This window comes from Monodon monoceros, unplaced genomic scaffold (assembly GCF_005190385.1).
Source record: "Monodon monoceros isolate NGI ecotype Baffin Bay Population unplaced genomic scaffold, NGI_Narwhal_1 Super_Scaffold_5, whole genome shotgun sequence".
Classification (NCBI taxonomy): domain Eukaryota; kingdom Metazoa; phylum Chordata; class Mammalia; order Artiodactyla; family Monodontidae; genus Monodon; species Monodon monoceros.
Window position 1 is genome coordinate 99973639 of NW_021703782.1, and position 26977 is coordinate 100000615.

General features: G+C 37.8%; 2 protein-coding genes across 6 annotated transcripts in view; one reads left to right on the top strand and one right to left on the bottom strand.

Annotated features, from left to right (window-relative positions):
- Window positions 1-3857, top strand: part of CNTRL (centriolin) — an 87414-nt gene extending 83557 nt beyond the window's left edge. For all 5 annotated transcript variants that reach the window (XM_029202663.1, XM_029202661.1, XM_029202664.1 and 2 more), the window contains one exon: window positions 1-3857. The gene's annotated coding sequence lies outside the window, so the exon portion shown is untranslated.
- RAB14 (RAB14, member RAS oncogene family) lies at window positions 2347-26977 on the bottom strand. Its single transcript, XM_029202669.1, has 8 exons — window positions 26706-26977; window positions 17566-17624; window positions 16402-16455; window positions 14722-14899; window positions 9507-9573; window positions 6023-6110; window positions 5645-5675; window positions 2347-4648 (listed from the first exon to the last, which is right to left on the bottom strand). Exons 2-8 carry the CDS (start codon window positions 17615-17617, stop codon window positions 4471-4473), a joined length of 648 nt encoding a protein of 215 aa, XP_029058502.1. The 5' UTR covers window positions 17618-17624; window positions 26706-26977; the 3' UTR covers window positions 2347-4470.

Here is a 26977-nt window from a genome sequence, read left to right on the forward strand (position 1 = left end):
GAAAAGAGTGGCTCAGCCAGATGGAGGAAAACTGTCTTGCATAAATATGAGGAAATACCTTTTCCACTACCTCACCAACTTCATAATTAGAATGCCACTTGCTTTTTATCATGAACCAGTGAATTCAAATGCTGAAACTCCACTTGTACAATTACCGTCAGGGTTTTTGTAAGTTACCTGTACATATGGGAACAACTGTATACAATTTAAACCAGGGTCCTAGATGGCTGAGGGTTTTTTCACTTTGAAATGATTATAAAACCAATACTGATTTGAATCTATAAACTGGTAAAATCCATAGTTAGAAACGTTAAAAAAAATGTACTTAAGCCCGTCTTCATTAACAGTGGCAAGTTATTTCTGGATTTTGTTTAAAATCTGTATTTATATAAAAATAAAAGATAAAGTAAATTTGGGTCTGACAGATTCTGACTTTACACTTCACATATCTACAGTTAAGCCATAAAATTTTTACCTAAATGTCAGTCTTTCAAGTGATTTTCCATCTCTGCCTGCAGGTTGAAATATGTTGTACCTATCAATGAATATATTTTATCACTTGAAAATATCTGTTATAAAACTATTATATATACTTCAGGTGCTTTTCCTTAACCAAAAATATTCTGTGGTAGAAAATTTGGACTTTGGACTTTGGAGAATCTGACCCAGTGGTAAATTCAAATTGCGTTCAGTCAGACTTTGTTTTAAAATATCCCCAAGGACTCTTCTAGGCCCCTATACAGCTTTTGAACCATAACAGGTATTATATACCATGTTACTATACACAGTATAGCACAGTGAGTAATCTCTCACCACCTACTGAGGTTTATATTCCTAAAAAGTTGTTTGGCTAGAGCTGGACCATTAAGATATGGAGATATGGGACAGGGACTTCCCTGGTGGTCCAGTGGTTAAGACTCCACTCTTCCACTGTAGGGGTCGCACAGGTTCGATCACTGGTGGGGGAACTAAGATCCCTCATGCCACGTGGCACAGCCAAAAGAAAAAAAAAAACAGATACGGGATAAATACAATTAAAGACAATGAAAATGGCATAAAATTTATTAACACATTAAGTTCCAGAAAACATCTACTTCCAGAATAAAACTGATTTGGTAGTTATATTCTTTGTTTCATTTTCACAAGTCTTAGCAAAATGCTTAAAATCCTGGCCTATCCACAATTACTGAAATCCTTCAAGGACGCAGTTTCCTGGTCTGTCCATGTGCTGAATGAGGGTAAAATATTTTCTTTCTAAACTGCCACATGAACCCTCTCTATATTCCCACATGAACAGGAATCATTTGGTCTTCTGTTAAGGGGAGTGAATTGAGCCACACATTTATAAGAAAAGAGAACACTTAAAACATGTGTAGGCAGAGCTTCCCTGGTGGCGCAGTGGTTGAGAGTCTGCCTGCCGATGCAGGGGACACGGGTTCGTGCCCCGGTCTGGGAAGATCCCACATGCCGCGAGGCGGCTGGGCCCGTGAGCCGTGGGCACTGAGCCTGCGCGTCCGGAGTCTGTGCTCCGCAATGGGAGAGGCCACAACAGTGAGAGGCCCGCGTACCGCAAAAAAAAAAAAAGTGTGGGCAAAAAAGTTCCCAAAGCTATAGTCTTCTGGAATTAGAGGTGAGGTAATTAACGTGTAACGCCAAACACACACCCGGTTCCAAAAGACATCTTTCCAAAGAAACCTTACTACAGCTCTAACTAGTATTATGAAAACACCACCAACCCCCACCCCCACCAAAAAAAAATCAAAGTTACCGCATCAAACACTTTATTGTCCATGAAAAATACTTGAACATCATACTGGAATGTCTAACGCGTAGAGTACTGAGCACCAATTACTAGTCAGGAGGGCCTCGTAGGTGCAAAAGGGCAACGAGTAACCCAGAAAAGCAGGTGACCACACAAGTACTAAGCTCTCCATGGATTAAAAATTAAAAGAATTTCACATTCTCTCCAAAGTGTACTTGCCCAGTGTCTGGCACACAGATATTACAATATGACAATTTGCTTCTCTACTTTTGAGCACCCAAGTTTATTATAGGGGATTACACATGCAAATAACAGAATTTGGCCCCAAGTACAGTCAAGGGAGAACACTATCAGCCACCAAGTGTGCTGATCTCACACTGAAAAAGGTTGAAAAACACTGCAAGTGTGATCTGAACACAAGGATAAGACTAGCTCAATTACTGGGTGATGTGGATTTATACGCTACTTATGTAGACTTTTTAAACAAAAAGGACAATTCTGAAATAAAAACTGGCAACTTATGCCAAATAACTGCCTGAAGAAAATATGAAATCCTGTTATAATTCAGAAAATAATGCAAACAATTTTAATTTAATCTAGATACAGGTACTTTATTTACAAATATTTAGATTAATAGCATTTTGTTACATCAAATGAAGAGTACAGCAGTCTGAATAACTCCTGTCACAAAAACAATTAAGACCCACTGTAACTAACTTTGGGAAATCAGGGTACTGCACCTAAACAAGCCGCAGTCTTTCGTTTGTGATTGCTACCTTATATCCCAATGGGTGGTTTGTTTGTTTTGTTTTTGTAAATATATACACATACCAGCAGGTCATGGTCCCTGGGCAAGTCCCTTGTGATGCAACAGTGTAAGCAAAATGGATCACTGTTAAGTCTTTAACAGAATACACTGATCTACTCCAGGTATCTTTTTAAAAAGTTAAACAAAGACAGAAAGGTGAGTCCACAAATTAACCAAATCCTATTTTCTGCACATTCCAGTTTTGGCTTTTATTTAACACTGACTATACATACAATACTCTGGTACTACCACATGTTTACAACCCAGAAAGCTGTATTTTTTACGTTAGTGTCTGTAAATAGGGATTTAAAATGTGTATTTTAAACACAACCGTTGAGCTGAGCGTGCGCTGTGTATAACATCCTGAGGTTTACCTATCCTACTTCAAGTAACTTCTCAGTTCCCAGCCTGAACCATAAACTCAATTAGAAATCAATCAACAGAAGTAAAGAACCTGGTAAAATGTAAGTTTGCTTTCTAAAGAAATAAAAGATTATTTCCCTTGCAATACAGTATTCTGTCAGTGGCCAAACCACCTAGTGCAAAGCAATAACTTACTTTGTATCAGCACAAATATTGGAACACCGTTAGAAACACTTTGCCCTTTACAAAACAATTTATGCCAACATGACATAAAATAGCCCCTCATACTAAGAACACAGGGGATATCTTAGATTATTTCACTGTAGTGTTAAAAATGCACAATTTAAAATCCCTTAACAGCAGACCTGCAGTTCTGGCTGTCTGGTTTAGAATCTCACCATTCCAAGAAGATACAGGTATAAAAGCTTAAAATGTGCAATAATAAACCCAGCCTTTTTTCTTTTTCTATATAGTAAGGCAAGAAATGCAGCCTGTAATGCAAAACGTTACAAAAAGAGAAAAGCAGGTTAGCACATTATTGATTGCACAAGAACAGTTAAGAAAATCAGCAGGTAAGCCACAGTGCAAAGATGGAACAGAATCTACTAGTGTTAATCCTCTCACGCCAGGAGCTCCTTCCAGCATAATGTCCCCAAACACTGCCAGCACCAAAGGGTGGAGCCAGTACATCCTGTGAACTGCAGTTGTGTCTATTTCCTTATGTGAAATGGAAGGGAGTAACATAGTCACATATAGGTCATACTGTACAAACTGGTATTTTATACTGTTCCAATGCCAGTAATCAATTTATTTTCTTCATTAAAATAATATACACAGAATGTATTGTTAGTTCAGTTCCTTCAAATTTTATACATATTTACTTTCTGCTAAAGAGAAAAAGATAAAATGGTGTAAAAAAAAAAAGGATAAAGCTATTAATTAAGCACAAGAGAAAAGATAAATGGATATTTTCCCTGTGCAAGGCTAAGACAGAAGCAAACTGCCTCAAGAAAAATGCCACCCACACAACAGGGAATTTATCCAACAAAAACAAAAGGCTTTAAAGGACCCCTTCTCTATCATCAGAAGTCATTTCACAGCAATAAACTTATGGGTTATAACAGACATACCTGAACAGTTAAAAATGGGAAGAAAGGCTTAAGATATCATGAAATTAAACCGTACAATGAGACAAAGCCTTGCCAAAAAGAGGGAGGGGTAAAACTCAAGTCCAGCATCAGTGCTCAGTTTAAATCATGTATTGGTGACATACCTATCACGAGGACAATCAAGGGGGAAAAAAAGTCTAGATTTACCATGCAGAAGAGATTTATTACTCTACTTGCCTTTGATAACCTGATTACATCTAGTTGTTTAGCAGTTTAGTATTGTGTTAAACTGTTTTTACAACAGAGTTGTTTTTTCTTTTTAATTAAACCCAGTAAGATGTACAGAAGACAATGAGGCAGCAAGTAAAAAGTACTGCTTCCAACAGACAGAGGTGAAAGGTCAAATGAGAGCCACGGCAAAGAGGTCACTAGCAGCCACAGCCTTCTCTCTGGGGTTGGGGTTCACTGGTTAGCCGGCCTCCCTGTGGGGCTGAAGGTTTGTGTTGTACACCAGACTCGGCAGCATTCAGATCCAAGCTTCCATCCTGAATGTTCTGATAGATTTTCTTGGCAGCCTCAAGGAAAGCATCTTCTACGTTCTCTCCCCTAAGAGGCAATCGACAGCTTTATTGGCGAACCACAGCTTTCTATGACACACAGGACATTATACACTGACCTTTTGCTAACCTTTAGTCAACTAGCGTGATGTCTTCAACTCAGCCACTATCATCTAATAAGGGACTACCAGAAGACTGAGCTAAGAGAACAACATGGGAAGATATTTTCTGTGGAAAGCATATAAACAATACTAACAGCTCTTTCTACAAACCCTATTTGAAACTGTGCTCTAATCATTAAAATGCTATATATTAATATATAACAATAATTAAGACAGGCCATTACAATGGGTATTTCAAATGGAAATGAAGTCATCTCCAAACACATGCAGAACAGTATTCCAGGATTTGTATGGTCTGATTAGCCAAGCATGAACTGTACTGTTCTTATCATGCTTAGCCATGTTCACACTTGAGTTCATCTCCCTTAGGACTAACAGTACAGATGAGGCTAAACAAAAAGGGGCTAGCTTCTCACCACTGCAAGGAATTTTTGGCTTAATAAATGAAGAACTATGACAGCAGTCCTGGGGTTCAATAATGAACATGGAATAACAATTAGAAAATGTTAATTATGCTTCTGATTATTCTTAGACATTGAATATTTCCTTAAGTCATGCTTTTTACTATAAGAAGAAGCATTAAATCAACAGGTTGACCAACCTTGAGTCCAAGATGCCAAATTCAACCTTGGTTGTAAAAGTCAAACACTTCTGAAATGTTAACACAATTTCATTTATTAACCTGGCTTATCAACGGGTATAAGCAAGGTATAATATGTTAGGGAAAGTAACAAAAAACATTATTTTGAAAAGTGAAACAGGAAGCAAAGGGATGTTTGCTGACTGTTTTCCCTGCCATAAGCATTACACATTTATGTATTATACATTACATGTATATACATTATACATTTTTAAATATATGGTTCTACTTTGAGAAATTTGAATGTAATTAAAAATGATCTACTAATTTTAGCCATACTTACGTTTTTGCACTTGCTTCAAGGAACAATAAGCCTAAAAATAAAATTCAGACTATGAAGGATATTTCGAATTAACTTTCACAAGGACACTCTCTTCAGTAACATCTGAATAAAAGTTTCCCAACAGCTTTCAGTACTCCTTCTATAGTATTTTATGAAAGACTATATGAGTTTGAGATGGAGGGAATCTTTACATTTGTCATTAAATAACTACTGCCCTCAAATAGAAACACATTTTGTTATTTCCTCATTCTTAGATTTGAGCAGTTTGCATTTTTAAAAAACTGTCAAATAATCTGCATTGTCAAAATCCCACCTATCCCTAGAAATTCTCCCATGTGTGACCCAAAAAAGCCATTAAAAGTCTTAAAAGAAACCCACCATTTTCTTCAGCAAACTGTTTGGCTTCTTCATATGTAACATCTCTCTGTGCCTCCAAATCTGCTTTATTTCCTATGAGAATTATTACCTAGTTTGTGACCAAAAGAAAGACATCTTAAAACAAAAGAAACCATTTAAATCAAACATGAAAATTCTGAAATCTAAAAATCTTGAAGAAAAAACAAGTGGGTCTAAAAAGGAAACAAAATACTAGCAATTATCCATCAGACAGAACTACAGAATCATGAAGGTATTAGTATGAAGAGGGATGTCAGCAATTACCTAGGCCAGGGGTTGACAAACTTTCTGTGAAGGGCAAAAAGTATATATTTCAGGTTTGTGGTCGCTTTGCATATACTTCTTTCTTGACTTTTTTTAAAACAACCCTATAAACACGTAAAAACCAGTCTCAGCTCTCAAGCCATTTAAAAACAAAACAGTCGTGTTTTGTTTTTGTGTGCCTGAAACACATCTGGTCTAGGCCAAAGATTATGACTTATCTGAGTAAGACTACTAAGGGTCCATGGACAAGCTCCAGGGTATCTGTGAATATACTGAAATTAAGCACAAAATGCTGTAAACAAGGACATTCCCTGGAAGAGAAGGTTTGTGGCTTTCATCAGATTTTCAAAAGTTCCTGGGACCCTCAAAAAACTTTACAACTACCAGTTCAACTTCTCAGGCTACAAGGAAATTAATACTCAAATAAGGACTTGTCAAAGGTCACTCAGTCAGTGGTAGGCGGACATTAGAAGTCAGGTAGACAACCCAAACTGTGACCATCAAATACTGTCCCCCCTACACTATCCCTAGGCTGGACTAAGTTTGTAGCAACTGATAACAAATGACTGTGTATCCATGATGGAGGACATTGGGGGTGGGAGGACGTATATGCAGTGGGTTCAAATTCAAGGCAAAATATTATACACCTATACCCACTCTGGAGTCATTTATACCAGTGAAGTTAGGCTGAAGTTAAAGGCTGCTCTGAAAAGCTCTAAGAAAAACGTGTGCAGCCTTGGGAAACAGGGCTTCGGCCTTTACTGGAATGAGCTGGGGGATAAACTGTCTCTACCTATGTATTTTTTGACACCAACTGGCAACTCCCCCCATCCCCGCTTTTCCCCTTCAGAACAGATGTGGTAATCCAGATACAGATACTTTAGAAATGGATGGTTTCAACTAAAAGGGATTTCCACCATTAACGTTTTTTCACGTGAAATTTCAGGCCCTGGCTGTCCTACTTTCAAAAAATGCTGTCCATGAAGTATAGCCATTTTGACCCGAATGTAAACCTTCAGCAAGTGAGCATTCTTCAATCAGTATGGACAAGTGCCTACTGAGGAGAGAAAGAAGTTTTCACATATAGTCCACTAGTCTTCTAAAGAATAAGGCAGTAACACTTAAAGGAAATCAATTTTTCAAAAAATATCAAAGTTGGTCAAGTCACGATGGCTTAGTAGTACAGGGCCGTTACAACACACGTGCTCAAAGCAAGAAATGTTTGCTTAATGGAAACACTGCCTGCTCTCCATTCCTTAAGAATTTCCAAAATGCTTCCCATCATCATGAAAGGGGAGGCATAAAGTGGCATGCTAACAAGACAGAGGTACAAAATATACCACCAACAAAATGAGAAAGTATTTAACTTCCACACAGAAATCAAAGGCAACGTTACAGAAAATGTAACATTGAGAGATTTTCTTTTTTCTAAAGACCCAGTAAGATTTTAAGAGGCATAAATGAGGCAGGAAGGACACGACTAATTTTTTTATTACACTCCTCTAAGGACCCTGTACAATAAGTTGTTTTCTTGCTGTTTTTAATATTTTACCAATACCTGAACATAACTATAGAACCACAAAAGCTTACACAAGAGTAGAGGGGTCCTATATACCCTTCACCAAGCTTCCCCAATAGTAGCATCTTACATACTTACTGTACACTCTCAAAACGAGGAAAACTGACATTGGTATAATCTAGAGTCCTTACTCAGATTTCACCAGTTTTACAGGTTCTGGAGTGTGTATAGTTCTATGCAATTTTATTGCAGGTATAGATTTGTGTCATCACCATCAGGATACAGAACTGTTCCATCACTTCAAAGAAACTGCTTTGTGCTGCCCTCTTTATAGTCAACTCACACTAACACCTTTCACCCCCATCGCTAACCCCTGACAACCACAAATCTGTTCTCCATCTCAATAATTCTGTCTTTTTGAGAATGTTTTATATAAATGGAATCATACAGTATGTCATCTTTTGAGACTGACTTTTTTTCATTCAGCACAATGCCCGAGATCTATCTAATGTGCTGCATTTATCTACAGTTCATTCCTTTGTATGGCTGGGGAGTATTCCATAGTATGGACGTACCAGATTATTTCACCATTTACGTGCTGATGGCCATCTAGGTTGTTTTCCAGTTTTGGTTATTGCAAATAAAGCTGCTGATGAACACTCGTCTATAGATTTGTATGTATACCTACAGAGGGTTTAATGTGATAATGGAAAGTTCCAGACACAGTCCCTGGCATAACAGGCAAACCATGTTAACTGACTATCAATATAATTAAATTGCTGTTCCCTGATGAAAGCCAATCTTACCACTGATTACATATTTACTAAACCAGGCCACTGCCAGGTGCTGGGGTACAAAGCTAAGTGAGACACAGGCCTTACTCTCAAAAAGCTCAGAGTCAGTCACAGGTCTGTGCTTTTCCTCACTTGTTCCTGGGATACCCTCAACAGAATCTACTGAAACCTTTTTACCCCTCAAGTCCCAGCTCAAACAACACCTCCTCTGTAAAGCTGGTTTCTCCAGATGGCACTGCTCATACTGGGTCCTCACCACCACCACCAAGCACTACACCAGTAACTCTATTTCTAACCCATATTCCACTCTGCTTTTCAGTATAGCTATCTGTATACCCACAGGTAATCTCCCTGCTAGACTATAACCTTTTATGGGCTAAGGACCCACATTCATTTTTGTATATTGCAGAGTCTAGCATGGCGGCTATGAAAATCTCCATAAATAAATATCTTCTCAGACTGGCTAATTTTTTAACACATGCAGAACTCTTTTTATTTTTAATTGAAATTTTATTGAGACTTACATGCAGTTGTAAGAAATACAGAGATTCCCCAGTACATTTTGCCTAGTTTCCTCTAATGGTAACATTTTATGAAACTAATGCAGATTAAAGTGATAGTTTCAGATTTCAGAGTCTCCACTTGACATGAGACCACCCCACTCATAACTTTTTTTTTTAACCACAAACATGAACAAAAACCAAGTATAAGACGCAAAACCTGTCATAATCCATATTTGAAATGAACATTTTTTCTTAATTAATTTCAGAATAAAGATTCTCTCATTCTTAGTACCCAAATACAAAAAAAGCCCACTTAGCAAATGGCTTTCCTTTCTGGGTCAACTTAGATCTTAAGTTTTCTGTATAATAGATGTCATTTAACTTACAGTATTTGGATTGGTGAGATTCCTTGCATCTGTCAACCAGCTGCTTAAGTGATTATATGTACTTCTTCTGCAAAAGTTAAAGTTTACATTTGTGACTGCCACAGATGCCATTTCAACAGAAAAAAAGAAACTTCAACAAATATTTTAAATATACACTTTAATCAACAGATCCTAAACAAGTATTTTTGATTTGACTAGATTGTTACACTAAAGTACAACTGTGGAATGCAAACATATACTTTTCAAAAATCTAGGAAAACCTATTATTTTTAAATAAATAACTCGATAGCCAGCAACTCTGCTAATTACTTACACGTCAGGAGTAAATTTTTTACATTTAAAAGAACATCCATAAACAGACCAATAAGCAAGCAAGGAACAACTTAAAAAAACTGATGGAAAACAATTCTAAACTCAGAGTTTTAAAAATTGGCTTTAAAAAGACATTTAATACATTTGACTGGAAACTGAAATCCCCAGGTATATCAGACAGTGAGTTTATCCTAACTCTGTACTCTTATTAACCAGCAGCTAAATCATTTGGGGATACAGACTGCCTTATTTCTCCATTTTCTCTAATCCAAGAGTTTAAAAACTCATAGGCTCCTTTGCACTAGCCAAGTAGGACCTAAGATAACAAACAAATCCAAATAATTTACAATAATATACAGAGTATATACTATTACTATTAATTAGACTTTACCAAAAAGGTCAAAATTTTAAAAAATTTTGTAGCTTAAAAATATTTCTGACTTCTACAGACTCACAGAACATTAATCTATCTTACTCATTTATCAGGTGAGGAAACAGAAGCCCATAAAGATTTTAATGATTTCAGAGCCGGGTGTAGAACCCTGTACACACACTGTGTCCTTGAAGTGTTTCGAGTTCAGCCTTGTGAATATACTGCATGATCTCCAGCTGCCAGTGCTCATATAAAATGTGATATTCCAAACATTTAATCCTTTCCCAGTGAGAAGTGAAAAGAATTTCTTACTCAGACCCTCTTTTTTCTGTGCTATATTACATTATACACAAATCACCACCTAAATGTCAAAAAAAAGTCACATAAAAACTTTTTTCCCAATGCTTTAAAATTTTCTAAGCAAACAATGGTCAAATATAATTCTTAAAAAGCACAAGCCTTGGGACTTCCCTGGTGGCGCAGTGGTTTTAAGAATCTGCCTGCCAATGCAGGGGACATGGGTTCGAGCCCTGGTCTGGGAAGATCCCACATGCCGCAGAGCAACTAAGCCCGTGGGCCACAACTACTGAGACCACATGCCACAACTACTGAAGCCCACGTGCCTAGAGCCTGTGCTCCACAACAAGAGAAGCCACCGCAATGAGAATCCTGCATGCCGCAACTAAGAGTAGCCCCTGCTTGCTGCAACTACAGAAAACCCGTATGCAGCAACGAACACCCAACGCAGCCAAAAATAAATAAATAAATAAATTTTCTTTTAAAAAGCACAAGCCTTATCACTCTTTAATGCTTGTAGTACTAGCATACCTTGCTTTTACCCAACACAGCTATCTTGCTTTGTGCACAAAACCTTATACAACACAAGTCCAAAAATATTTATACTGATTTAGATCAATTTTAAAATGTCAAAGCTGGCAGCAAGAGTGAATTACAAACTGCCAACACTTTGGTAAACAGAAAAATCTACACATCCTTTGTAAGAGTATCAAGATCACGTATACTGAATTATTTACATGTACATAACTTCTGCTAATGCTTTTGGTAACTGTCTCATTACTAATTTAAAATTCACCAACATACTTTCAAATCTATAGATATAATATCTCTCTATATATTGACCCAAATATGCATTAACTGGTGTTACTACTGCTAAAAAAAAAAAAAGGTGCTAAAAGATCCCTAAATTTGGTGTGATGTTAGATATGATATATCAAACAAACTACCATGATAAACTATGATGTCAATTTAGGCAAGTACCCTGTGACAATCAAGAGTTAATGCTGGGCTTCCCTGGTGGCGCAGTGGTTGAGAGTCCGCCTGCCAATGCAGGGGACACGGGTTCGTGCCCCGGTCCGGGAAGATCCCACGTGCCGCGGAGCGGCTAGGCCCATGAGCCATGGCCGCTGAGCCTGCGCGTCCGGAGCCTGTGCTCCGCAACGGGAGAGGCCACAACAGTGAGAGGCCCACGTACCGCAAAAAAAAAAAAAAAAGAGTTAATGCTAGTGGACTTGCCTGGTGGTGCAGTGGTTAAGAATGTGCCTGCCAATGCAGGGGACATGGGTTCGAGCCCTGGTCTGGGAAGATCCCACGTGCCGCAGAGCAACTAAGCCCGTGCGCCACAACTACTGGGCCTGTGCTCTAGAGCCCGTGAGCCACAACTACTGAGCCCATGTGCTGCAACTACTGAAAACCACGCGCCTAGAGCCCGTGCTCTACAACGAGAAGCCACCACAATGAGATGCCCGTGCACTGCAATGAAGAGTAGCCCCCGCTCGCCACAACTAGAGAAAGCCTGCGTGCAGCAACGAACACCCAACGCAGCCAAAAATAAATAAATAAAATTTTTAAAAAGTGTTAATGCTAAGAATAAAAAGTATTACTCTAAAGCAGAGACTTTTAAGTTTGCAAAATGTCAATGATTAATAATAGAAAAAAAAAAGGGAAAAAAAATCAGTGTCATAGCTGCCACATCAATGTTGCTATGAAGTATCACTTTACCAAGAAAAAGTACCCATCTAAAACCTGAAGTACTGTTTTTTTTTTCAGTAAGTTTTATTGGGATATAACAAACATCACAAAGCTCATCCTGTTAAAGTATACAATGTAGTAGTTTTTAATATATTCACAAATTTGTGGCATGATCATCACTAATTCTATAACACTTCATCACTCCTAAAAAGAAACTCTGTACCCACTGGCACTTACTCCTCATCCCCTGGCAATCCACTTTCTGTCTTTATGAAATGGCCTATTCCAGGTATTTCATATAAATGGAATCATACAACATGTGACTGTAGGTGTCTGGCTTCTTTCACTTAGTAAAATGTTTTCTAGGTTCATCCACTTTATAGTATGTATCAATGTTTCCTTCCTTTTAAAGGCTGAATTATATTCCACTATATGGATATACCACATTTGTTTATCCATTTGTCAGATGATGGGCATTTGGGCTGTTTCCAGCAAAGTACTTTTGATGACTTGAATAGACACAAATTTTCTCAAAAGTAGTTACTATGCTTAAAAGTTATGTTTAAAAGCAAAATATATACACATATCAAATGATCTTAAACTTATACAATCTTCTACATTGACTGTATCTCAATAGGCTGGAATTAGAAAAAGAACACATAGAGAAAGCAAAACAAACTACAACACTATAGATAGATACACTTAAGCACACATCACCATATTTAAATTTTATTAATAATGAACGCAGGGCTTCCCTGGTGGCACAGTGGTTAAGAATCCTCCTGCCAACACAGGGGACACAGGTTTGAGCCCTGGTCCAGGAAGATCCCCCGTGCACCACAATTACTGAAGCCCATGCGCCTAGAGCCCATGCTCTGCAAAAAGAGAAGCCACCACGAACAGAAACCTGCACACCATAATGAAGAGTAGCCCCCGCTCGCCGCAACTAGAGAAAGCCCACGTGCAGCAACGAAGACCCAACGCAGCCAAAAATAAATAAATAAATAAATTTTTAAAAATTATAATAATGAATGCAGCTTTCAATTATGCGAAGTCTTCAGGAATGCATCCCTCATAAAAGGATGTCTGTACAGATGGCCAGGTTCTTTAACAGTCTTCTCACAAAACTATTTACCAATTGTCTGGCTCTAGTGAAGAGCATTAAGGCTGTTTGACTCTGTTTTGCCCCGACACCACCAAATTCTAGAATTTAGTAAGACTTCAAGCACTATAATTATAATCATCCACTATTTTTATTCTAAGGCAGCATTTTCCAAAGGGTGTTCCTCAATAAAATAACCTTAGAAAACACCAAATTAAACAAACTTAAAGAGTTCCTTTACTACAGAAATTCTCAAGGTCCTATAATATGCTAATGTGACTCTTCAAGAGGAAACAATATAAAGCATTTCCCAAAAGGAAATAAGGTTGAAAGTCTATCACTTGGTCCCACTCACCAATTCCTACCCCCCCAAAAAGTGAGACAAGAGTCACACTGATTTAGACTGGCACTTTGCATTAACATGAAAGGTGATCCAGTTCACTTTCTAGCTTACGTAGTAGATAAACAGTACAGAGTTTAATGAAGTGGCACAGTATTCCAAAGTCAAACATTTAGGATCCAGTTTCGTTAGTTTCTATCAATTGCTTTGAGTTTCCAGAAACAGAGTTGAAATAAATTTAATCTTGCTACATAAAGTATCATGAGCTACTTCAATCCATTTTAGGACAAAAAAGAATTTAAGTAAATAAACAATAAAATACTTCAGATGCAAGTATGAGAACTTTTTATAATCTACCATGGTGGGTTAGCAAAACTACTTAATTCCTTGCTTGACCTTATTTTGAAAAGGTGTGGGGACTTCCCTGGTGGTACAGTGGTTAAGAATCCGCCTGCCAATGCAGGGGACATGGATTCGATCCCTGGTCCGGGAAGACCCACATGCCGCAGAGCAACTAAGCCCGTGCGCCACAACTACTGAGCCTGCACTCTAGAGACTGCAAGCCACAATTACTGAAGCCCGCACGCCTAGAGCCCATGATCCACAAGAAGATAAGCCTCTGCAATGAGAAGCCCGCGCACTGCAACGAAGAGTAGCCTCTGCTCACCGCAACTAGAGAAAGCCCGTGCGCAGCAACAAAGACCCAATGCAGCCAAAAATAAATAACTAGAGGCTGAACAGAGTAACTCCTCAAGATCTGCTTGCTTTCTACTGAAGTGAAAATATGTGGTGTAAAATATTATTTCACCTCAAATAATTCAACTGATACTGCTTTTCAGAACAGTATTCTTTCACTCGCTCCACCGGCATCTCCTGAAGTTTTTCTTCAGTCATACTCACTTTCAGAAAGGGAAATCAACATGTTATATCAAGTATTACACACAGCAATTTAGAGAAAAATCCATAAAACCCAAATAAGCTCATTTACAGACACACAATTACAAACTATAGAATGCCTAAATCAATAAAAAAAGAAACCACACTCCTAAAATAGATTTCTTTTTTCAAGGATGAAGGTTGAAAATTATTAATCGCTTACCTAGTGATATCATACACCATAAGTGCTCCCGCAGCTCCTCTGTAGTAGCTTCGTGTGACAGCCCTAAACCTCTCCTGTCCTGCTGTATCCCAAATCTGCAGTTTGATTTTTTGGCCACTAACTTCAATTATTCTTGTACCAAATTCAACACCAATTGTATGAGGACAGTCAGCCATAACTGTTAGGGAGGAAAAGAAATATAACATTCCAACTTGCAGAAATCTTCAAATTAAGACCAGTGGGAAAATAATCCACTAGTAAATCAAATGACTTACTAATGCTTGTAGGCTATAAACAAGACTAAAGCTTGCACTAAAAAAAAAAAATTAGCAAAAACCCAGAAGTGAGTCACAGAGATGTGACTGGAACAAGGGTCAGCAAACTTCTGTAAAGAACCAAATAATAAGACTTTCCTGGAAGTCCACTGGTTAAGACTCCGTGCTTCCACTGCAGGGGGTGAGGGTTCGATCCCTGGTCGGAGAAGATCCTACATGCCAGGGAAGATCCCGCATGCCGCACTGTGCGGCCAAAAAAAAAAAGAACCAAATAATAAATATTTTAAGTTCTGTAGACCAAAAAATCTCTGTCACAAGACTGCATTCTGCTGAAGCACAAGAGCAGCCATAGACAATACGTAAAAAATGGGCATGGTTGCATTCCAGTAAAACTTTATTTCTAAAAACAGCCAGTGACTGGATTTGGCCCACAGGTTACTGTTTGCTGACCTTTGGACTAAAAGAATCTGCTAATGAAAAATAAAGATTTTCATAAACTCTTCATAATACCAACATCATACTATTTAGCCTTCTGACAATTCTTACATATAACAAATCAATCAATGGTTTTAGGACTCTAGTTTTTGGTCAAACAAATATTTATCTTGCAAAATGTTATCAATATCTCAAAGTCACCACGTTTAATATATATTTATAATTATATATTGTCAAGTTATATACGTCTAATCAAACAGAACAATTTTATTAGTCCTTTCCTTATAATTAGGCCACGGAAAACCTAAACCCACTATTATTCTCTTCTATAGTACACACAGACTGCTGGACACTTCATAAAATGTTACATTAAGCCAAAAAATGCCATAGGAAAAAAAAAATGCCATAGAAATGATTTCAACTACTGGAAACAATTTCAACTATATTTAGCCTATCGGTTACATAAAATACAATGCCCCCTTCCCCTACCACCCAAGATAGAGTAGTACACTTTGAATCTTAATCAACCAGTCATGAATGTAGAAAGAATTCCACCTTAAATATTTCCAATCTATTATTATTTAGTTATTAGCAAATGATATATGAGCAAATTTCCCCCAATAAGATAATTTCTATAATGGAAAGTCAGAGAACAAGAAAAAGATTACTTAAATTTGACACTGTAATTTTTTTTATTTTTTATAGTATATACATTTTTTAAATTTAAGTTTATATCATCAAAAAAATCTAAACAAGTCAATCAAGTTATTTATGGCATAAAAAGCCAACACTCTATACATACAGGCATATTTCATTTTGTCTGCACCTATTTAAAAAAAAAAATCACTTCCTAAAGACAAAAGTGCATATATAGGGAAAGGTTATATTTAATTGCATAGATTACACTGAAAATAAGTGTCACGTGACAATAAAGAATTTACTAATGTTTTATCTTACATATTGAACTTACACTTTTTTTCTGTAAATTGATGAAGCAAGCAAGATTTTCCTACTCCCATGTCCCCTGTTTAAAAAAAAAGTTTCAAGTGGTAATTATATTTCTCAATTTTATACTCTTATAATTTTATACTCTTCAATGACTGCTATACCCCTTTTACCATAGCACATCACAAACTTCTGGGGCACTTAAAAAAGTTTTATTTCCATAATTTGTAACGAGTTCAAAAGATCCTAAAGGTCAGTTTTCACTGTGATATATAAATTGAATACTCCCAACCTTCACCAGTGACAGAATTTGGTTATGAATTATGTTAATAAATAGACACCAGCTGGCAAAAGCTTTTTAACAGAGAAACATAGTATTTTTTACTTTAAACTATTTCAACTTTGTTTTTTTCCCTTAACCCATGCAAAACAGCCAGAAACTCCTAGGAGTGACCAAAAGGGCAGCATATAACAAGTAGAAATAATAAGTTTGGGAAGCTTGATTCACTAGATCCCATCTTATCTCGTATTTCTTGTAGAATTCCACAAAAGAATGTACATCACATGAAAATCATAACAGAAGAGATATCATCTCTAACTGTACTAACAGCAATTTAACCTTTGATGAAGGAAGCATTACAATACAGTCACATAAGCTCAACATTAAACCAAACTGTTCTAATATGGATTAACAGAATAATATGTATACTTTCAACTGTGCTCTTAAAACTGTATCTGGATAAACAGCATTGTCTTAATTTGAGCTAAATCTCAACACTTATTAAGAGAAAAACCACCATTATATTTTATGTATCTTACACAATTACTCTGAATCTTTATCAACTGTTGGAATCCAGGGGGCTCTGAGAGCTTTCATGATTATTTCTGGATGTATCAGCACTCCTACGAAGTTAATCTCATTCCCAGTATTAACAAACTTTCAGGTAGCCCTCAAGAAAAACCAACATCACTTCAAAGGTACCCAGCTTTGTACTACACAAGTACCCAGGGTCACAAAGCAAAAGGTACATCACTGGTACAAAAATAAACCTTATCAAAGGAGTTTTAATTTTGCAGTGAGAAAGAAAATCCTTCACTTCTTCTGGAGTACTACATTAAGTATTAGCATATAAATATTTTGCATTTTAACCTTCTTTGGAGAACAACAGTATAAGTTAAATAAACTTACCAATAATAATATATTTAAAGATGTAAGAGTAGTTGTATGGTGCAGTTGCCATTGTGGCACTAAAAACAAAGAAAACTGTGTTACTTCAGAAAAAAAGTATACACAAGTCACCCAAGCTGTGTATCCTTTAAAGATATATAAAATAAAGCACAGTGATTATAAACAAAATGTTGGTTACAATATCAGAGCAAAACTGCATTTTCCAAAATGATCAAATTCACTTAGATGAACATGCTTTAACATTCTCATGTATTATCCCCAGAAATATAAGAACATATATAAAAACAATGCCAATATTTCACTTTAGGAAATACCCAATAAGAAATGCTACTCTGAAAATTTTCAAACAAGAAAATCTTTATAAATTTAAGTTAAACAGTATCATCATTATAAATAATCCTCCTCCCCTATTAAGGTCCCCATCCCTGTTAACTGATCAAGTGAATACTGATGACCTATTTGTTTGGAACTCTTTGATTTTACAACAGAATGTTATAAAAAGTAACCACCAACTTATAAACACAAAATAACCTTTTTACTCTACCTGAAATTATCAGTTAGCATAGCATCCAAAGAAAGAGTAATCATATTATTTCTAAACCAAATAAATGTCAGAATTAGAACCACATGAATCTGTTCCTATAGATTTTAAAAAAAGGCAATTATTGACAATTTCATATAGCTCAACCTAATATAGGATTTGAAGATTAACAATATACCAAATGCCTGCTATATATTATTCTAGGAGCTAAGAGAAATAATAGCATATTGTGGTTCTAAAATTTTAAAGTTTGTTTATTAGAAGGTATTCTTAAAGATCACAGCCCATTTCTTACCCTCAGAGAAGACTTAACCTAAAGAATTCTAATTTCTCTACTATTTTTTTTTTTTGCGATACGCGGGCCTCTCACCAATGTGGCCCCTCCCATCACGGAGCACAGGCTCCGGACGCGCAGGCCCAGCGGCCATGGCCCACGGGCCCAGCCACCCCGTGGCATGTGGGATCCTCCCTGACAGGGGCACGAACCTGTGTCCCCTGCATCGGAAGGCGGACTCCCAACCACTGTGCCACCAGGGAAGCCCCTCTTCTACTTTTAATAACTTAAAAAAAAACTCTCCAATTTATTCAAACAAATGCCTTGAATGTGTCAGACACTGTGCTAGGTGCTAGAGAAATAAGAGGTGAATTTTAATGCTGGTAATAACTTACAATAAATTTTATTCCCCAATAAAATTGAAAGAAAAAAATTTATTCTCAAAGCAGTTTTCAGGGAATTCCCTGGTGGTCCAGTGGTTAGGACTGCATGCTTTCACCGCCAAGGGTCGGGATTCGATCCCTGGTTGGGGAACTAAGATCCCACAAGCCACACAGTGTAGCCAAAAAGCTTAAGATAAAAATTCTTTATAAATATGAAGGTTTAACCCTATTTTTTAAAAAATTTATTTCCAGTGTTTTTTTAACCTGGATTTTACTGTTTTGGGCAACTGTCGCATACACAAGCCAGACATTTAGAATGATTGGGGAAACTCATTTACTGAAATTAACACCTTACTCTAAGTCATATTTCAAATAAAATTTCTAAGTAACTAATAAAATTTAACCTGTAGAAAAAGTACATATTTAGAATAAGTGAATTATTTTTACCAGGGAAGAGGAAGTTGTCAATTACAGTAAATTATTAGATAATCATTTCACACAGTATAGTCTTTCCACTTAGCTGTATGAACTACATTCAACAAAAGTGGGACATGATGTAACACATTTATAATCAGTCACATCACAGAAAACTCCCTTAACCAGTTCCTTCAGGAAAGAGTTTCTAGTTAAAATAACTCTGATTCTGAACATCATACTAATTTGATTCCCTTTTTCCAGAAACAAGAATGAACTTGGTCCTGAGGCTCAAACTGGTCTGTATTATTTACTACATCTCTGAACCAGATCCTAAAGACAAGGAAAAAACTAATCTCTCACAATAAAAATGATATTTAAAGGTTATTAATTTCTTCTTGGGCTGCATTTCTCTCAGGTTCTTCTCATCCAATTCATTTTTAACTCCTCTTTTAACTTCTTTTTCCCTACTCAAACTTGGGGGAAGGTAATTAGTCACCTTTAAATTACTGTTACTCTCAAGCTCTCCCTCTTCTGATTTTCCTATTTCTTTTCTCTCTTCTAACTGAACATTGTAGCTGTACATACTTTGCTTCCTTTCATTTTATGTTAAAACTATGGCCTCTAACAATCCCCGTTTCTACTTGAAATGCTCTAAAGGTTAATCATGAAATTATAAACCAATTCTAGTTGTACTAATTTGTGTACTTGCTAATTATCACACAAGCATTAATTAATTAAATATCTACTGAGACAACTAATTTTGAATTTTTTTTAATTTCCAAGCATTAATTAGTATAAACTATTTCCAAATAGAAAAGAATGATCCCTATTTCAGACTGAATACCAGCACCCTGTCTCCACCTCAGTACACAATTTTCTGATCAAGTTTCTTAAAAATTACAATAAAAATCCTAAAAGCAGTTAAAGGAGAACTACTAAAACTTACTAATTTCAGTAGATAGGAAAGCAAAAGTATCTAGCACTTTAGCCACTAACACAACAAGTCCTCTTTTTATTATTCTAAGGTAAGATACTAGTTAGGTTTAAATAGACTCCCATAGTTTATTGATAGCGTTCACTCAAAACTACGTATTTGCAGTAGAACCATTTTCAAGTGGCACCTTTTAACTATTAATTATGCTTAATGCTGCTTTAAGGATTTCTCAACCTCATTTCTTGAACATGAAACATACCAATGTTAAGGTGAGGAATATATTTTTAACTAGCTTTGGAAGAGAGAAAAAAGTTTTTCCCCTATTACTTAAGTGTGCTTCTGCTTTACTTACTTTGAGAACTCAAAAAGTGAAAAAAAAAAAAAAGTGGTATTGGGAGAGCAAGAAATATTGGTCGAGTTCAAACACTCTGAAAACATGAGTCCACTCAACACTACAATATCCACTAATTTTAAAATCTTGGTAATATCCTGTAATTTGTGCACAGCAAATGTGTGATTGGTGTGGTTAAAATGCACCTTCTTACATGTTCCACAAAAATCATTTGAATAAAATTCACATATAAATAAGATCTCCTTTAACACCTTTTTCTTAAAGACAAGAAGCAGACAAGTCATTAAATATGTGATGAACAATCTGTAAACTAATAACAAACACAGTTGTTATAGTTACCATTTATTGGGCACTTAACATATGCCAGGCAATGTGCTGAATACTTTACATGCTGCTATTTCATTTAATCCTCACTACTACCTTTATATAAAATGGTGACTATTATCCTCATTTCACAGGTAAGACTCAACAGGTAAGTAATATGCTCACGCCACAGAGCTAAGTGGTCAAGTCTATACTGAACCTACAACTGTTCTGACTGCAGAAAACCCTCTCTTAATCACTATATTATTTGGCCTCCTCCACAGTTGAGATGCACCACAAAACCCGACAGCGGTACTTTGGGACACAAATCTTTCTCAGTTCACTCACTTGGTTCTAACTTAATATTCTGAATAGGCGTTATTAAATAACTACATTCAGAGAATGCACTATGATCAGGATTTGTAGATATGGATAAGTGATAATACTAGTAACAACGATTCATATTACATCTATTTACAAAAAAAGTTTCTGAAGGGAACAAACATTTGTTGAGAGTAAACCATGTGAGGATGTGCACTACTTTTCCCTATATTTTCTTGAATAATTCTTACTCAAGTCTTACAACTCTGCAGAGTCGTTACCATTATGTCCGCGTAAAAACTGAAGGAACTGAGGTTTGGGGAAATTCACTGATTTGGTTGGTTTACAAAGTTAGCAAATAAAAGAGTTGGAACCTGAACCCAAACCTGACTCCAAAGAACATGATTTTCTCTAAAGTAGCTCATTAAAAACATATATATGTAGGTTGATAAAATAAAAGCAAAAAATCAAAATCAGAGAAAGATGGAGGTTAATTAATACTCAAAGTTAAGGTAATAGTTTTACTATCAGTCCATGAAAAATTTAGTCCTAAACTTCCCGGTTGTCAAGAAGAATGTTTACTAAATGCATATTAAACACTAATAATTATTCTGTGGCCTGGCCCCATTTAAATATTAACTTTGCCTAATGATGCTGTAACAAAGGATTTCTCCACCTCATCTCGTGAACATGAAACACATACCACTGTAAAGGTGAGAAATACATTTAAAATGTATGGGGTATGCTACTGAATGAAACTGCAGCGTGCTTTTTTTCATTTAACAATATCATGGATCTATTTCCAGGCCAATACATATAGATGTAAATGGTTACTAAATGCACATTAAACACTAATCATTGTTGGGCCAAAATAGTAACACATAGTCTCCATATACTGAATCAGACACCTTTCCAAATAAAACTATACATATAAACGACTAGTTTTGAAATGTGCAGATACAGATGTGAAAGTAGGCACTTTCATTTACTCTGCTTCTGGGAATCTGAAGTGTCACAATATTTTGGGGAAGTAATCAGTATATTTTAATATCTTAAAAACAACCCAAATCACCCTTTGGCCAAGAAACCCACTTAGAAGTAGTCTACAGGGCTTCCCTGTTGGTGCACTGGTTAAGAATCTGCCTGCCAATGCAAGGGACACGGGTTCGAGCCCTGGCCCAGGAAGATCAGACATGCCGCGGAGCAACTAATCCCATGTGCCACAACTACTGAGCCTGAGCTCTAGAGCCTACAGGCCACAGCTACTGAGCCCACATGCCACAACTACTGAAGCTTGCTCGCCTAGAGTCCGTGCTCCGCAAGAGAAGCCACGACAATGAGAAGCCTGAGCATTGCAACAAAGAGTAGCCCCACTCGCCGCAACTAGAGAAAGCCCGCGCACACCAACGAAGACCCAACACAGCCAAAAATAAAAATAAATAAATATATATATTTTTTAAAAAGTAGTCTACAAAAACAAAAGCATCAGTCCATAATTTACAGGTGCAAGTGCATTTAATGCAGCATTTTTACAGCAAAAAACTGGAAACAATCTACACACTCGTCAACAGGGAAATGACTAAAGTACAGCTGTACTATGAAATAATATAAATCTAGTTTAAAAACCATTTAGATATAAGTATTAACCTGGAAATATATCCATGATTTTAAGTGAAAAAGAGCATGCTGCAGAGTTTTATGATAGCATATCCCATTTTTGAACACATACACACTCAATCCTATATGCATATACTATGGAAGGATACACACCAAGCTGTGAAAAATTAATACACAGATTGAGAGAAAAAAGGGGAAAATTATTAACTTTCTTTATATATCCCTGTGAGGATACTATAAGCATGTACTATATTCATTAGTAATATTCTAAAATATTAAAAGTAGAGGAAAAAAAAATATTTTTAAGCATTTTTATATATAATTCTAATACAAAACAAGAACAAACAAACAAAAAATCCCAGTCATAATACTTCCAACATTACTTCCACATTTACCAATAATATGGGGAACATCATATGAAGTGACTCGTGATTAGACTCAAAAAACAAACAGGAGAATTCCCTGGCAGTCTAGTGGTTAGGACTCTGTGCTTTCACAGCCGAGAGTCCAGGTTCAATCCCTAGTTCAGGTACTAAGATCCCACAAGCTCTGGGGCGCAGACAAAAACAAAAAAAAAAAACAAACACACAAACAGAAAACACCCCAAAAATGGAGGGCATTTTTTCATTTTCTTATGGTTTGACTCCTTGCTGTGTTACCTTATGCACTTGTCTGACTAATCCTTTCACAACTGTTACACAGCTATTTTATTCCACTCTTAGAACATAAGATGTTACTGTGTAATTTTTACATAACTGATTCAAGACAACACAGGAAAAAAGCTACCCCCGAATAAAAATATTCCAGGTGATTTAAATTCTTATCCTTATTGTTAGAATTAAGTGTTTTTTTTTTTTTACATGAAGAACACTGTTAAAAACACCTGAGCCAGGATAAACTGCATTTGTGATTCCAATATAAAAAAATTTTTAAATTATCTACTAGGCACAAAGCCTTATGCTAGGCTTTGACAATACAGTAATGAAATTATACAATACAGTAATGAAATACATTACAATACAGTAATGAAATAAAGGGGTCCCTCCCTTCAGGGAACTCAAGAAGAGAAGCATTTTGGTGTGCTTACAAGCCCACTAAAGTGGAATGCTACTTGATTTGTCAGTTAAGTGGACACAGAACTTTGGGAGTTAATCTACTAAACTAATCTAATCAAAATGTATGCTCCATTTCCTTTCCTCAACACTAATGCAACCTCTGAAAATAACCCGCTCATTTCTGAGACGCACTTTAAAAATCACCTCACTTTTCACAAGATATTTAAAGTCACACTTTTATATAAATTAATAATGTGATAAGAAAAAAACAGATTTCTCTTGTATCACGAGAAAGACAAAAGTTTCCACCTAATTATGACAGCACGCTGTGAATAGGAAATAAAGTACTTTACTGTTGTACCTCTGTCCACAGAAGGAAAGTACTTAGGAGGAAAACAACAAAACTAAAACCCTGCACTTACCGTTAGAGTTAAAAGGATTAGAAATAAGTGAAAAATTTACTGATGAAATGATGTCTGAGATTTCCTTCAAAATAATTTGGTAGATGGAAAAGAATCTAAAAAAGAGTGGATATATGTATATGTATAAATGATTCACTTCGCTGTACAGAGAAAACTAACACAACACTGTAAATCAACTATACCCCAATAAAAATCAAAACAAGAAAAAACAACAACAAAAAATATAATTTGGTGGAGAGGTACAGGTGTATATAGATGAAAGGAGACTGATCACTGATGACACTGGCTGATGGATATATGAAGGCTCAACATACTACTCTACTTTGTATATGTTTAAAATTGTCTAGAAAAAATAGTTTCTTAAAATAATAGTATCTTTGATACCTCTATATGTGCATTGCTGACTCCCGGCATGCCCAGCATTTTTAATCACATAAAAATGTTTCAAGCTTTTTTAAAAAAATGAAACATCTCTCAATAGCCCTAGTTTTAAAATATCTTATTTGCCTTAACCCAAAGTTTCCTCTAATTGTACAATATCTTACTGCGATTATGCAAAGATATTTAAGACTAATAATCAGTTGTAAAAACACTCCACATTCTGTTGCATAGCTGAAGTATGCAACAACTATAAAGTGTAACATGAAATATAAAAAAACAAAATCTTTTAAAAATGTAGCTTTAATTCCAAGGAATTTCTTAGGTTATTAATATCTAAAGGTTTTACTTCTTTACAATAACGGCCATTTACTGAGTGACTATTATATGCCAGCTACTTTATAAGCAATCTCTAATTCTAAAAACTAACTCATTTTACAGATAAGGAAACCAGCTCAGAGAGGAAATATACCAATGGTCATATACTACTAAAGGGAAAGCTAAGATTAAGGCCCAGGTCTAACTCTACAGCTCTCTAAAGCCATGCTCCTCTCAATCAACAAATACTAAACACCCACTACATGCCTGGCACTGTTAGAGACAACGGGGCACTTACCATATTCCAAGCAATGTGCTAAGGGTTTTAAACCCCATTTAATCTTCACAACAACTCTAAATTGTAGGTACAGTTATCCCGTGAACAGATAAGGACGCTTAGTCTGAGAAATTAAGTAACTTGCTTAACGTCACTTAAATAGGAAGTGGCAATACGGGCGTGGGAGCCCTCCAAACTCCTAACCACTACATGTCTCAAAGGCATGACCAACTAAATGAGTGTAAGCAGAAATCTGAAGAAACATTTGGGGAAGTCTTGGGGGGTGGGCGAGTGGGAGCTGGGTTATCGCAAGGTCACATTTGTCCTTGATAACCACCCCTAAATAAAAGGCAGTTGTGACAGTAATGGAACTGAGCAATAAACTTTGCAAGAGTCCAAATCTGGACACTGACACTTGCTGTGGGACCACCAGGAAAGCATTTGCTCTCTGCGAAACCCAGCTTCTCCTTCAAATATAAAATGGAAATCTTGCCATCTCTCCTCTGGGGTGGTGAAAATGAGGACTGGCAGTGTAGGGGCCGACACGACAGACTCTGGATTCTAAAGGAGTAACCAGCTGTTACCCAAATGCAAACATAGCAAAAAAGGAATTAAGCTGTAGCTACATTTTAAATGGTCCTGTGTGTAACCCTGGCCTAACCTGAGTTTGCCTATACCATCATTAACCAGCCACATCACACCTTCAAGCCTCAATTTCCTCACTTGGGAGATGGAGACACTTACCCCCCAGGGCCCCGTGAAGCAAGATAAACCTGTTGGAAGACACCTAAATCCGGGTCTGGCACACGGTAAAGTGCAAACCACCGAAACACGCTTCTTCCGCCTTCTTTTCTTAAATTCTAGAAAAGCCAAAACTTTTTGTCTTTGTTATTTCTAGATGCTAGCTAGCATCGAGGTCTTAGAGGATGTCACAGACCTTACAGGGCTTCACCCAAACCAGAACCTCGGACGCCCAGACCCCTGCCCAGCCCGAGTCCAAGAGAGCCTACCCACATCGACAAGGACGCCGCAGACGGTCCAAGAGGCCAGCGGGGCTACGGGCTGCTGCCTTTTGTGCTCGGGGCCGGACGCGGCCTATGGGCCGGGGAACGCCACGTCCGGGGCTCGTGAGCTGCAGACCGGCGCGGCCCGCGTGGACAAACCCGGCGGGGGAGGTCGGCGGCCGCCGAGAGTGGCGGCAAGGAGACGGGGCCCGCGGGAGGTGCGAGTCGGCCCAGGCCGGCTGAGGAGGCGGGGAAGGCGAGGCCGAACACACCCTTGCCCACGCCGCGCCCCGGAGCCCTCGACTGGGCGGGGAGAACCGGAGCTTCGGCGGGCGCCGCGTGGGGACACCCTCGCCCCCGCATGGACTCCTGTCAGGCCGCCGCGGCGCCCACCACCGACCCCGGCCTCGCCGCGGCCTGACACGGCCCACCCTGCGACGCCCCTCGCCCGCGCCCCGGGCCCGCCGTCGTCCCCACCCCCGGCCCGGGGAGAGCCCGGCGAGGAAGCTCCGGCCCCCCGGACACTGCGGAAGGCCTGGGTTACCTGGGGGGTTGCTGGTGGCTGGGCAGCTTTCCGGGAGTGAGGGGGGCGTCAGGACGAGGAAGAGGAGGGCGGGCGCAGCAGGAGAGGGGCGGGGGCGGTCGGCCGAGGCGCCGGCAAGCAGCGGGCAGGCCGAGAACCTTCAGACGCACTGGCGGCAGTGGCGGTGGCAGCGGCGACGCTCCTGCAGCTCCCTCAGGGTCTTCCTCGGGCACGTCCAAGATGGCGGCGCTCCCTGCACAGGGTTTCCTGTCACTCTCGCAATGGGCCGGACC

Excerpts from the sequence above, each read along its gene's own strand:
- RAB14 (XM_029202669.1), bottom strand. The coding sequence starts at position 17,617 with ATGGCAACTGCACCATACAACTACTCTTACATCTTTAAATATATTATT. Across the intron at positions 16,456-17,565 it reads CTTTAAATATATTATTATTG|GGGACATGGGAGTAGGAAAA; the intron begins GTAAGTTTATTT and ends TTTTTTAAACAG. Across the intron at positions 9,574-14,721 it reads ATGGTGTATGATATCACTAG|AAGAAGTACATATAATCACT; the intron begins GTAAGCGATTAA and ends TAACTTTTGCAG.